The sequence below is a fragment of the Amaranthus tricolor genome, chromosome 2 (genome assembly GCF_026212465.1).
Source record: "Amaranthus tricolor cultivar Red isolate AtriRed21 chromosome 2, ASM2621246v1, whole genome shotgun sequence".
Classification (NCBI taxonomy): Eukaryota; Viridiplantae; Streptophyta; class Magnoliopsida; order Caryophyllales; family Amaranthaceae; genus Amaranthus; species Amaranthus tricolor.
This window is the reverse complement of record NC_080048.1, coordinates 39,256,209-39,269,569: the sequence shown is the minus strand read 5'-3', so window position 1 is coordinate 39,269,569 and position 13,361 is coordinate 39,256,209. Positions and strand designations below refer to the sequence as shown.

At 33.9% G+C, this 13,361-nt stretch overlaps 2 protein-coding genes across 3 annotated transcripts; both read left to right on the top strand.

The window, feature by feature from the left end:
• The first annotated feature begins 1,897 nt into the window (after positions 1-1,897).
• LOC130806835 (lactoylglutathione lyase-like) lies at positions 1,898-6,006 on the top strand. The gene is made up of 7 exons (XM_057672054.1): positions 1,898-2,182; positions 2,267-2,328; positions 3,185-3,245; positions 4,097-4,176; positions 4,275-4,345; positions 4,913-5,002; positions 5,624-6,006. The coding sequence occupies exons 1-7, from the start codon at positions 2,093-2,095 to the stop codon at positions 5,722-5,724; spliced, it is 555 nt and encodes a 184-aa protein (XP_057528037.1). The 5' UTR covers positions 1,898-2,092; the 3' UTR covers positions 5,725-6,006.
• A 555-nt stretch (positions 6,007-6,561) lies between these two features.
• Positions 6,562-13,239, top strand: LOC130806834 (lactoylglutathione lyase-like). Of its 2 annotated transcripts, XM_057672053.1 has the most exons (8): positions 6,562-6,687; positions 6,884-7,021; positions 7,147-7,208; positions 8,348-8,408; positions 10,048-10,127; positions 11,414-11,484; positions 12,570-12,659; positions 12,816-13,239. In XM_057672053.1, the coding sequence occupies exons 2-8, from the start codon at positions 6,923-6,925 to the stop codon at positions 12,914-12,916; spliced, it is 564 nt and encodes a 187-aa protein (XP_057528036.1). In that variant the 5' UTR covers positions 6,562-6,687; positions 6,884-6,922; the 3' UTR covers positions 12,917-13,239. The 2 variants fall into 2 exon arrangements, with proteins under 2 accessions (XP_057528036.1, XP_057528035.1); XM_057672052.1 differs by having other exon boundaries at positions 6,681-7,021.
• The last annotated feature ends 122 nt before the right edge of the window (positions 13,240-13,361 follow it).

Here is a 13,361-nt window from a genome sequence, read left to right as displayed (position 1 = left end):
TGAGAATTATAAAAAGTTTATAATTAATGGGTGATAAACTTTTTTTGTCATAAAGGTTGGGATGGTTTTGGTAAGCATAAGGGAAGATATTAGAAAAGTACTCCAATTGGCAAGACTTGATTCATTTAAATTTGTGGAATTTATTTTAACACGAATTTCAACGTAAATTTAAGTTTTAATATTATGAATAATTCATGGTCGTCAATTACCATGAGTAAAACGAATAATTTTTATGGCCCTAAATTTTTGAGGGCTAATTTTTTTTCATATGTAAGTTTGATATCAACTTAAATTAAATTTGGGTATACATTTTTTTTGAATAATTTTTTTAGGTATATTTTATATATAAGTTATTAGAGTTTTTTTAATAAAATAGTTAATATATCAACCATACAAAATAAAATGAGTATTATATTATTTATTATGCTTATAATTTTTAGACTTTCTTTTATCATTCGTTATTGCTATGGGGCTCAAAAATGAACGAGACGGCCTTCAAATAATCCCATATATTGCCCATGTGCTGTGATAATCTATACTATTGATTGATTCTAAATAATCCAACATTTACATATTTTTTGTTGGCAACATCTCATTTTATATTTTAACCAGCTACTATAGATCCTTAATAATTATACACTCACTTTTTCTTCCTCCTTATACTTATTCATTGGTCTATCCCTACTCTTCTTTGGTGGTAGGTACCTACAATAGTCAGTTAAAATGTAGGATGAAATGCTATTAGCAAAAATTATATACAAATTGGATAATTTAGAAATAATCAATTGTAAGAATTATTCACAACAGATAGACAATAAGTGAAATTATTCAGGATAATTTTTTCTACACAAAAACTTAGACGAGACCATCAATTTGGGCCGGTCCAATTTGCGCGTGTAACAGCATTACACGTTTTCCCTCGTTTTTTCATTTTCTGGGCATTTATCAATTTTAACCTTAAAAGTTTGACTTTAAAGATATCAATTTCAACGTAAAGTAAAAATTAAACAGATCAATTAAAAAAAAATTAATTTGGACCTATAAGTGATTAATTTTGACGTTAAATTGATCAATTTCTTCTAAATATGAATTCGTTTTCATAATTTCAGAACGAAATCTAATAAAATGGTACTTCTATTATTCTATCATTCTATGGATGAATTTCAAATAACAAATGAATAATCAATAAACTATCAATAATAGTGTTAAAACATTGCACAATACGAGTACTCTTATTCAATGCGTACATGATGGTTTTAATGAAACATAAAAGTACTTGTACTCTTTAATCATCAATCAATAATAATGATATTGTTCTTTTTTCAACAAATTTGGTTCACAGTAGACTTGGAAATAAAGTTGTATATGTAATGTTTTCTTACCATGGATATAAAGCTGGAGGAAGTTTTGATTTCGAATTATATTTGTCAATTGATTCAATGAATGCTTTTAGAAATAATCAAGAGTTCAAGGCTTCTTTGTTATAAAAAATTTCAATTTTGATATAAGAATGATCAATTCAAACCTTAAAGTAATTAATTAGGATCAATTATAACTTATTAAAAAAATATTATATTTTGACCTTAAATATATAAATTATGATCTTAAATAGATCAAGTATTAAACGCATATTGAGAAAATAATTGAACTGATTAGACTATATGTCTCACATATTGAGATGGTCTCGTTTAAAGCCAGCTGTTTTTCAATTATTAAATACGTATATAAAATTACTTAATAAAAAAACCATGTATTTTTTTAACAAGATTCTAATATATATTTTATTTTTAATATATATCTCAAAAACCAAATTAAAATGATTAATTTATGAATTGGATGAACAAAAAAATTCACATTTCTATGGTAAAATAGAAAATTCTAAAGTAGACGAACAAAAGTGTAGAATTCAGTTAATTTTAACCCAATTGTCCACCAGATCTCCTGTATGTTTGAATCGAATTTAAACGTTGGAACAAATTAATGAAGGCCAGAAATTCTGGAGCACGAGCCCCGCGAGGTGCTTCAATGGCTGTTACTTTATCTACCCTTTTTTGCTTGCGAGCTTCACAAATTCAAATCATCATCATCATCAATGGCGGAACCCAAAGAGTCTCCATCAAACAATCCGGGTCTTCAAGCTACTCCTGATGAGGCTACTAAAGATTACTTCATGCAACAAACTGTAATCCATTTTTTCCCCTTTCTATTCACTTCAGTTTGGATAATTATATCATTGATTTTGCTTTTATTTGGGGTTTTTTCTCAGATGCTTCGAATTAAGGACCCTAAAGCAAGTTTGGACTTCTATTCTCGTATATTGGGAATGTCGTAAGTTCTTTTAATAGGTTAATTAATGGAAATTCGTTTTTGGCTTGTTTATTGTTTATATCATGGACTTAAGTGCTGTTAATTGGAATTTGGGTTATATTGTTTGGTGTTCTGGGTTAAACCCTGCTGTTTCTTGAATAATTTGACACAATCGCCACGCATGGTTACATATAAAGGCGTGGTTAGGCCGAACACTCACCTCTGCTTGTATGTTGAACGAATACTTGGACACTTGGCTAGCATTCTCCTGTGTTATGTTACCTAATTCAATAGGATCAAAATAGGGCGGGTGACTGAGTCTTATTGGATCATGGTTTTTCTTTATTAGCAAAATTGGGTTAATTTAATGTATACGACCACTGAAAATGATTTAGTGGTTTATAAGGCCGACTCCAATCTTTTGTAATTGCTTTGACTTTGTTGTTATTTTGAGCGAATTGGGCTAATGTAATTGGTTTCAATGGGCTGAACCCGTAAGCTCAAAACAAGTTGTGCTAGTTCGAGCACTTTTGTGTTCGTTCGAGCATCTTAGTTTTCATGAGGCAAGAACTTTTTGTAACTTATGTTTTGCATTTGCTCGTTCGAGCACACACGCATATTTTCGTGAATGAAAACTCTATTTTGTGGATGAATATATTGTTATGTAAGCATGTATTCTTTCAATCTTAGTTATCAAACATGAAAACAAGGGATGAAATCTTGCATGATTGTGGAATGATTGTGTCCTTTTTTTTTTTAGCAAAAGCTATTGTGTATTGTACTTTTAGTCATAATCAACTCATAGAACATCTGCCCTCTTTTCCCCTATTTTTGTCAAGAATTTGATTGTATTGTTTTAATGTATGCTCAATCACAGACTTTTAAAAAGGTTGGATTCTCCTCAGATGAAATTTAGCGTCTACTTTATGGGTTATGAGGTAAGACGATGTTTATCTTTGACTAGTTTACTATGCGGCATGATTTGTTAATATATTTCTATTTTGTTGCCAATAATGAGCAGTTTCGAGTGGGTATGGGACGAGGCGGGTAGATATTAGACGAGTAAGACCCCATACCCATCATCTACCTACTACCTATGGCGGGTAAGACTTTTCATACCCATATCCACCCACTATCTACTAAATTCATATCTATACCTTACCCCAATTGGGGCGGATGCGGTGCAAAACCCGTATAATGTTGCCCGTCTGCCATCCCTACACACAACAATTGCCGGAAATGAGCTTAAAAATATACATACCTTTCTAACCTAGTGTATGTTTTAGGCTTTCCTTAGCCCAAATGCTGTCGTCTTTTTTTCTTTTTTGTTTTGGCCCGGGAAGGAGAGTGGATTACTTGAACAAATTTTCTGTAAATACCATCTACATCCCTTAGGGAAATTACGGGCTCGTCATGGCCTATTATGCAATTACCCAAGCCAAAATTTTTTCTATATATCTAGAAAGAAAACAATAAAACCTGTTCATAACCGCTCCACTTTTAGGAAAGCAAACATTGGCTGATAATCAGAAACGTTTTACATTAAAAGAGAGCTTAGTTACAAAACTCTTGTTGGTGTAGAATTTGAGTTATTGTTTTCTCTATATATTACTTCATTTAATTCACTAACAATATATGGTGGAGGATTATAATGGACTATAGTGAAATAGCCAAAAGCAAATTATAATGGACTATATGTTGTGGGTTTAGTTTGAGACTCATGTGAACGAGATACTTGAGCTTTGTCAATGCAAGCGTCTCTAGTTCATGTTAGCTTTTCTTGTTGTAGGACACTACTTCAGCACCCAGTGATCCTGTGGACCGAACCGTTTGGACGCTCAGTAAGAGAGCTACAATTGAACTTACTCAGTAAGTGCTATTATCATGTTTAATGATACCTCTGAATTTCTTGTTTGTTGGTGCTGCTTACCTTTTGTTTATCTCTAATATGTTAATATACTTCTCAGCTACTGGGGTACAGAAAGTGATCCTGAATTCAGAGGGTATCACAACGGAAACACAGACCCACGTGGTTTTGGTATGAAATTTTTACTTTAGGTTTTGGCTTATCTCTTTAATAACATACTGGATTTTTTTTTATTGCTCTGTACATATTCTTTTGTTTTGAAAAGGGATATCGTTGTTATTGTTATATTTGTCATCGCCCCGTATAGAACTTTCAAACCAAAATAAGATTTGGTATACTAGTAAGGTTGATTAGTAGTAGCTAGGGATAGGCAATTAAGTCAAAAGTAATCCAACTTGGATATGACTTTAATTGATAAGTGTATGTTAAATTAAACCAAATTAATATATTGGCGCAGTACGTGTAAACGATTCTACTGTTGTCGTGCTATATTGGTATACTATTTTTCTGTTTTTGTTGTCACCTCACCTCTTGTTGTGCTATCTGTCATGGAGGCAGTGATTTCTGCACTCTAAGAAGCCATATTTGCACAGCACAAGTCTACCGTTGTTGCTGTGACTCCATTGGAGTGCGGAAATCAAACAATATATGAAGGAATAACCTGCCTTGTTATGGTGCAAACGACTTTGTTATGTGTGTTACTTTGTTAACGGTAATTTGGTCTTAATTGGTTCGCAGGGCATATAGGGATTACTGTTGATGATACGTGCAAGGCATGCGAGAGGTTTGAGAAATTAGGTGTGGAGTTTGTTATGAAACCTGGTGAAGGTGTGTGTCTTTGCATTTCTAATCTAATCAAATTTCTGCTTGTTATGTGTTTGTAGTGAGAAACAACTTGGATGATTCACTTACACCGTGTTTGGATAAGAATTTTGGAGGGAAAGGGAAGAGAGGGAAGGGAAAGGAAGGGGAGAGAATGATAACTGGAACTAATCCCTTCAAATCCCTTTCTTCCAAATCCCTCCCGTCCTAATTTGTCATCCAAACGGAGGAAATTTTATTCTTCCAAATCTCTTCCTTTTCTTTTCTTCCAATTCCTTCTATCCAGACAAACTAACAAATTGTTAAGCGCAAATATATGAAAGAAAAAAAAAACCGAACTTTTGTTTGTCAAAGACAATCTTTTAGCTGAAAATTTCAAATAAAAGGAAGCCGAAGATCCGTTACTCTAATGGTATCAAGTGGTTTTCATCTAGACTTTCATCTAGGCAGTGTTTGAAGAGTCGTATTTTTACAGAATCTTATCCTTGTTATAACAAAAAAAAAGAATCCCGCTTGATCCTGAGAAATTATGCAGAAATTTACATGATGTAGGGTACTATTGGATGTACTATTATATTTTGTATAGAGAATAGGGTTTTCACTTGCTTTTTGGTGAATCTTTTGCAGGTAAAATGAAAGGGCTTGCATTCATAATGGATCCTGATGGCTACTGGATTGAAATATTTGATCTTACGACAATTCGAGATGTTTGTGCTGGTGCCGCTTGAGGCTTTGGTCGAGTTTTTAATTTTTTTTTAAAAATCTTTGTATAAGTCACATTTGCCTTGCTAGTGATGTCCGTAAGACGGGCATTCTAAAATCTCTATGTATGGTACTATAGGAAACTCTTGTTGTTAAAGACTTGATTGTCATGATGGATTATCATTTGCCAACACACAAAAAAAAAAAAAAAAAAAAAAAAAAAAACTTGCAAGGTTCACTTGTATGTTGAAATAAAATTGCAAATCTTTTCAGTATTTGGATTGCGTGAGGTGAAATTCAATGAATTGGATTGATAAAAAATCATTTGGTTTGACTACATGATTTTGTCAAATTGATTTCACCAAGTGACTTATGAATATGATGTTAAGAATGCCTTGTTGAAGAATAAATGATTTTTATTTCAATCAGTTAATTTACCAAATACTAATAGTAGATAAATTGAACATTTAACTATTTATTTGTACCAAAATCAGTTAAAATTGACCAATAAGCTATTTCATCAAGCATTCCATATAATATTTAAAGGCTTTAAATTGAATTTGATTTTTGGACTAATATTACCCCCATCATAGTCTGATACAACAATATAATTGCATTACTCCAATGTCATTAAGAGGAACTCATATAAGATATGGTTTATAGGTTGGATGTAAGCAATCAATATCTTATTTTTATTACCGATAATACTAATAGAGAGGTAGTCTAATACGTAATCCCTTTAAATTTGATCACATCTTACTAAGTTACTTCACACCAATTAATCAATGAACCATTTCTTTTAACCAATCACCAAATTTGACCCTTTCTAAACGAGCTAAGTTTACGAGCTTATAATCGGCTTCGACCCGTTGCACACCTCATTGGCTCAATTGCCTTTGCTTTACCTATAATTTGAAGTCTACAAATATGAGATTGATGGGCAAATGTGGTGACAAAATTTTAGCCGACAATTAAGGCAAAGGCCAAAGGTAAGCCAAATTCACCACACACTTGTGACTTGACGCTACTCAATAGTACTCTTTTGATCCATCAATGGCTTCCACTACTTTGATTTCCCATTCCTTAATTCGTAACATTACTAGATTCGCTGCAAAATCATCTTCATCATCTTCATCTCTTCTTTCAAATCGTAATAAAGTTGCATTGTTTGATTCTTTTTTGCAGCAAAAGAATCGATTCCGATACTTCTCAATTACATCATCGATGGCGTCTTCTTCAGATTTCAAGGAATCTCCTTCCAAAAATCCAGGTCTTCAAGCTATACCTGATGAGGCTACTAAGGGTTATATCATGCAACAAACTGTACCCATTTTCTCTTTCTCTTTATTCGATTTGATTCACATTTCTAAACCATTAATTATTGTTCAAAAGCTGTTTGATTTTTGATTGATAAAGTTAAATTTTCTTGTTTTATGTGTGGGTTTCAGATGTTTCGAATTAAGGACCCTAAAATCAGTTTGGATTTCTACTCTCGTGTTCTGGGCATGTCGTAAGTTCTCTTCATCAATCATCATTTTGTTCATCTTCTGGATTTTTTTGATTACATGGTTGTCACTTGCCGCACTATTCAATTTAGTTTTTTTTATCCTTTCTGAAAGGGGAGGTGTATACCTCACTCAAGGATAATGAAGTTTAGATGAGAGTTTATTACGTGTCTTAGTGTAGGAACCAAATAATGCAAGTTAGTGTAAGAATGACCTGTGGCATATGGCGGCGCCTTATCCACGTCTTAGATTACTAAACACGTCTCTTTTACCCGTCGTTTGTCATTTGTTATTGTTCATTGCCTTTAATTATCACTCTTTACTTCCTTCTTTACTTTTATCTTTATTTTAGTTATTTGTACGTATTCTATTTATTTTATTTGTAAGTACTCTCTTTGAAGACCTTTCTCGAGCCGAGAAACTCTTTGACTGCACTCTCCTCTATGGGTATGAGTTGCCGTCTTTCATCTCTCTCCAGACCCTGACCCTTCAGACTTTAACCATAGTTTTCTATGAGCGGGATACACCGAGTATGATGATGATGAGTGTAAGAATGACAAGGGTCGATAAGCATTATTCAAATATTAAAATGAGAATAAATAAGGTTATTTTTATCCAAAATTTATGATATAAATAGAAAGATTCTTTGTGAGAACGACAAATGGAACACCAAAAATGGCAAATGGTAACTTCTTTAAGGAACGGAGGGAGTAATATAGAAGGGTTGGTATTATCATCAGTTACATTAGAGAAGGAGTTGATCAAGTGGGTCATTTGGATCACGTTGCATGGTGATCGCTTCCATTAAGTTGAATAAATCAGGAAACAATTTATTTCTGAAATTTCTGAATATTGTGCAATATTTATCTGTAGGCTCTCTAGTTTTGCTGTATTGCATTGCATCTGGATTTGAATTTCTGTCCTTTTCGTCAATATGTAGTTTATATAGATTTTGATATGTGGTAGAATTTTTTTGGCTGTTTGTGGATTGATTAGTTTTTATTTTGTTTTGTAATTATTTCATCAATTGGTTATCTTTTGTCATTATAGTCTCATGGGAATTCAAACCTCTTTATGTCATGTTTTATCCAAGTTTTGATCGGAAAAAATGATTGTAACATTGCTGATGTATGCTTATTTGCAGACTTCTTAAGAGGTTGGATTTTCCTGAGATGAAATTTAGCTTATACTTCCTGGGTTATGAGGTAACAGATATTCCTATCTTTACCTGAATTATTGTACACTTCCTTCTATTCGTTATCCTTGCATTGTTGTCAATGCTTATAACCAAACTGGTTTTCGTTTTTGGGATGTTTTCAATAGTTTGACATTCATTTTTCTAGACAAATATTTTGTCATTAGAAACGAAAAAGAAAATGTCCACTTCTATGTGTAGCACCTACTCTTCATCTATAGCCAAAGTAATAGTAGTTCTTCACTCATGTGAGGGATAGGTAGCAAGAAAAATAGGATTCTAAAATAACTAGTGATGCTTAAAGTTCGAGTAATTAAATATACACAACATCAGCCATTTGAAAGATTCTACGTAGTTTATTATTAATGAACAAATCAATCCTACATAATTAGACAATACGACTTGGAATTCTGAGGCCCATAGTATTTGTGTTTGAAGGCCTTACTTAGGGGATGTAAAACCATGTGGATCCTAATATAAATGAGGGAGCATAATCTTGAATAAATTTACTGTATTTATCAAGTATGCTATTCAGAAACACGAGTTTTATACGCTATGGTGAACTAATGGGCCAAGCAAACAACATCGAGAAAGGCCTTAGGGCTTAGAGGCCTTAGACTGACATCTAAAAGTTAGACTAAGTGGTGACTTTTTTTTACACGTAAAAATTATTATAGTACGAATATCAAGTTATATTTTCAAGGTCAATCTTCCTCCATTCAAGATTTATATTGAAAGCCGCATAGGAATGAGTTAAACCAAAAAGGAAAGTGTTGCAAGTAATTTTCAACTTCCATAAATGGGAAATGCTGTGAGTGGAAAAAAAGAATAGAGAAAGTATATTATTTGCTCTTGTGAAAGGATTTTTTTATGTGAAAGTTAGGTAACATTGGAATTTTGCTCATTAGGAAATTAATACAAATGGATGTAGACAACCCTTAGGATTTTGTATGGTTTCCATTACTCATTATCCTGATTTGCGACTCCCGTTGTTCTCTAAATTTTGCAACACTTGCTATTTTAGGTTGTCTTAACTAGATTGCGACACTTATAAATGTTCGAATTCTCTCTCCTCACCTTAAATCCCTTTTTCCGTCTCGACTTCCTCTTTCGTAAACCGAACCCTCCTTTTATGTGGTTCCCTCATCCAATATAGCCAAAATAAAAAGCGACTTCATACCAAATTTCATTTCTGCTATCCTTTTAGAAAAATAAACCATTAAAGTTAATTCTGTTTTTTAAAATTTTTCTTGATACTTGCAACGTTTGAGGAGGTACGTGTAACAAGGAGTGGAGAGGAGAGGGTGAAAGAGTGCCCTTGTGATGAGGATACTGATGGCAAGAAGTAAAGCTAGAAAGCGAAGTTTTTGCAAGTTATTTTTTAGTTTCATGCAAAGGAAGTGTAAGTGTTGCGGTTTTAAAAAAAACAATTATCACTTAACTGATGGGAAATTACTTGCAACTAATATGTTGCGTACTTCTGGTTACACAATGGAAACTGGTTATCATGACAGTATGCTTCCTATTCCATTGTATACTTTTTTGTCATGTATCTCTTTATTGAATGTGGGTTCTTGATTAGCTTTGGGGACTCATCTGATTACTCAAGTCAACATGAACCTCTGATTGATACTCGCTACTTGCTGTAGGATTCTTCTTCAGCCCCAAGTGATCCAGTGGATAGAACGGTTTGGACCTTTGGTAGGAAAGCCACAATTGAACTTACCCAGTGAGTGCTATTATTATATTGCCTCATGATCTCTTATGTGCTACTGATGCTCTCCTATAGTATTCTAACTAGGGATGGGCAAGGGTCTAAGACCCTACCCGGACCCTATTGGACCCTAAGGGTCCGGTCCAAAAAATATTATTAGGTTCCGGGTCCGGGTAGACCTAGACCCAACCCTTGGACCTTTTTATTTTTTATATTTTTTAGTTTTTTTTGGTTTGGAGAGCATAATTAGGGTTTGATAATTTTCTTAAAAACACTGTCTACTGACGCCTCTTATTCCTCTTTTTCCCATCTCTCTTCCTCTAAATTTTTCCCCTCTTTCTAAGAAATCTAGGGTTCCATCAATTTTCTCCTGAGTAAATTTCATCAACCTCAGGTATTTGGCTTCTTGTCTTAACTTCACATTTTTGTTTACTGTAATCTGTCATGAAATTGATTTTTAATCTGCCGTGAAATTGGTTGATTTTGCAAACATACTAGTGTTTCTCTAATCTGTCAGTCGCGAATTAGTTTCAAATTAGTTTCGGAGATTGTTTGATGGGAGAGATTGTTGACCGACAACTGTTTATTTTACCGTGAGATTGTTGATTTTGCAAACATGATTATGCTCTGAATTAAGTTGACCGACAATTGTTTATTTCTTGTTTATGTTTGATGGGAGAGATTGTTTGATGGATTTGGTGGTGAAGACAGTTCGAGATAGAGCTAGGATTCTTTGAGGAGTCGCCATTTTTGTGATTTGAGAAGATAAATTTGATAGATTAATAAAATAAATTCGAGATAAGTTCGAGATAGACAATTCTGGAATGATGAATTGTGATTTGAGAAGATAAATTTGACCAAATACAAATGGGAGTTAGATTTGTATTTGGTCAAAGATTAATTGTGTAATTTAGATTTTATAGGAAAAGTATGTTGTTCAAATTTGAAGGAGAAGTATGTTACTCAAATTTGTTTTTATGTTTGGTTTTGAAATTATTATTGATTTAGAAGGTTTTAAGTAATTCTCTATGGATTTTATAGGAACTTAGACCCTAAGAGTCTAATAAGGGTCAGATTAGGGTCCATATTAGGGTCTATTTTTTAGACCCTTTAATCTCACTCAAGAAAATAAATTTTTTAGGGTATGGTTCCAGACCCTAAGGGTTCGGGTCCAGACTCTTAGGGTCCGGGTCTAATTTTTTAGACCCTTAATATCAGGGTCCGGGTCTGGGTAGGGTCTAGACCCGACCGATACCCTTAAATGCCCATCCCTAATTCTAACATGTTGATATACTTTTCAGCAACTGGGGTACAGAAGGTGATCCTGAGTTCAAAGGTTATCACAATGGAAACTCAGACCCTCGTGGTTTCGGTAAGAGATTTTACTCTTAGGCTAACGTTTGGAATTCGACAATTAGAGCGACATTTCCTGTTTCATTGTTCATTATTCTTCTGTTGTTTCTTTTTGCTATCTTTTGTTGAGAGCCAGGGAAACAAGAGTGCTGGTTTGGTTTATTTACTGCTGTACAGCTCAGAAATTTGATATTCTTTTATGCCTTTACTAGGATGTCATAGTACGTTCATTTTCCCCAAAAAAAGTCACCTTTGTAGTGATGACAAGCAACGGGAAAAGAGGAATTGTGTAAAGCCCTATTGTGGTGTGGGGTGATAGTCGGCAGTCGTCAAGTACTATGCACAATATTTCTAATTAGCTAATGTACCAAACATTCTCTCCGATTTAATTCATTGACCGACTTCTTTTCCGTGACAATTATTTAAGTTCTCATGTGATTGTCGATTATTTGAACACAAGGATGAAATTACTTCTCCCTTCCCATTCTTTGTGGATGTATTTTGATAAGAGGACCTCAAGCTCAAGTGATACTTATCATAGATTTCAGCCAGAAAAGCGGTTCATATCGACTTTTTCACTATTGTTCGTTTACTTTCTCTCTTAGAGGCAAGGTCATTACTTCTAAATCACATATATTTTCTTGTCCAAATCATCAAGAATAATGGGGGTTTCTCATTTCATGTTAGAGTGAAATTGATGTGTAAGAATTGCCTCCTTGAAATCTGAATGAGTGCAACACTACTTACGGTTACGTTAAGAACGGTGCTTTATGTGGTGAAGGGAAATTCTCCTATTTTTTGCATCCCTTGTTTTCAGAATTAGTTTATGTGTTAGTTGAGTAGTAGTTGCCTAGTTGGTATGGTTGATCGATTGTACGTAAAAACAGAATTACATACTGATTTGTGATCTAACCCAATTCTGGATTGTTGATGCTCTTAATATATATTTGCTAACCATTTAAAAATTTTCGGGATGTGACATTTTGACGCAATTTGTCTTTTTACCGTTTTGTCTTCACTTTTCATTGTGCTCTCTGCTCTAGCGCATTCGGCTTTGCCTTGTGTTAAGCTGTTAACTGCAAACATGTCTGATTTTACTCTCAGGACACATAGGGATCACTGTCGACGACATTTACAAGGCATGCGAGAGATTTGAACAGTTAGGCGTCGAGTTTGTGAAGAAGCCTGATGATGGTGAGTTTTAAAATCTGGTCTACCCCAAAATCTTTGGAACGGATAAAGCTTCGCGGTTAAAATTTTGAAAATGAACTTATGCTGTATTTAAGCTTTATGTTTTCCGTTTGAGCGGAGAGCAGGTTCCGCACTTGTCATATTACGAATCTTATGCAGGTAAAATGAAGGGTATTGCATTCATAAAGGATCCCGATGGCTACTGGATTGAAATTTTTGATCTTAAAAGGATCGGAGCTGTCACTAGTGCTGCTTCTTGAAGCTCTCCTCTCGGTGGCTTTGCCGAAATATACAAGTAGATAATTGTTGTGATGGTGCCTCTTCAATTTTCTCCCGTTCTTTGCGGTTTAGGTTTCAGTTTCCGACCCTTTATACGAAACCTAAACCTTGTTCAGATACTTTAAGTCTTCGTTCCGAAATTTCTTTGAATACAAATTACAATTTAGTTCACTTGTCTTAGAAATAATGAATCTTATACCCTTGATTGATACTAATCCAAGGTAATACAAGATTGTAACTTAACTTTCTCTTCTAATGATTTTTCTTGTGAAATAAAAGCATAGCTACGAGAGGGCTTAGATGGGTTGGTTTGTAACACCTTTTAAGTCGTGTGGCGTCCTTTCTATATGGCATTGGACTATGGAAACTTTAGGTTGGTTCATTGATCTTCAGTCGACTGTGGCTCTGCGAGTCATAAGTGGTGCT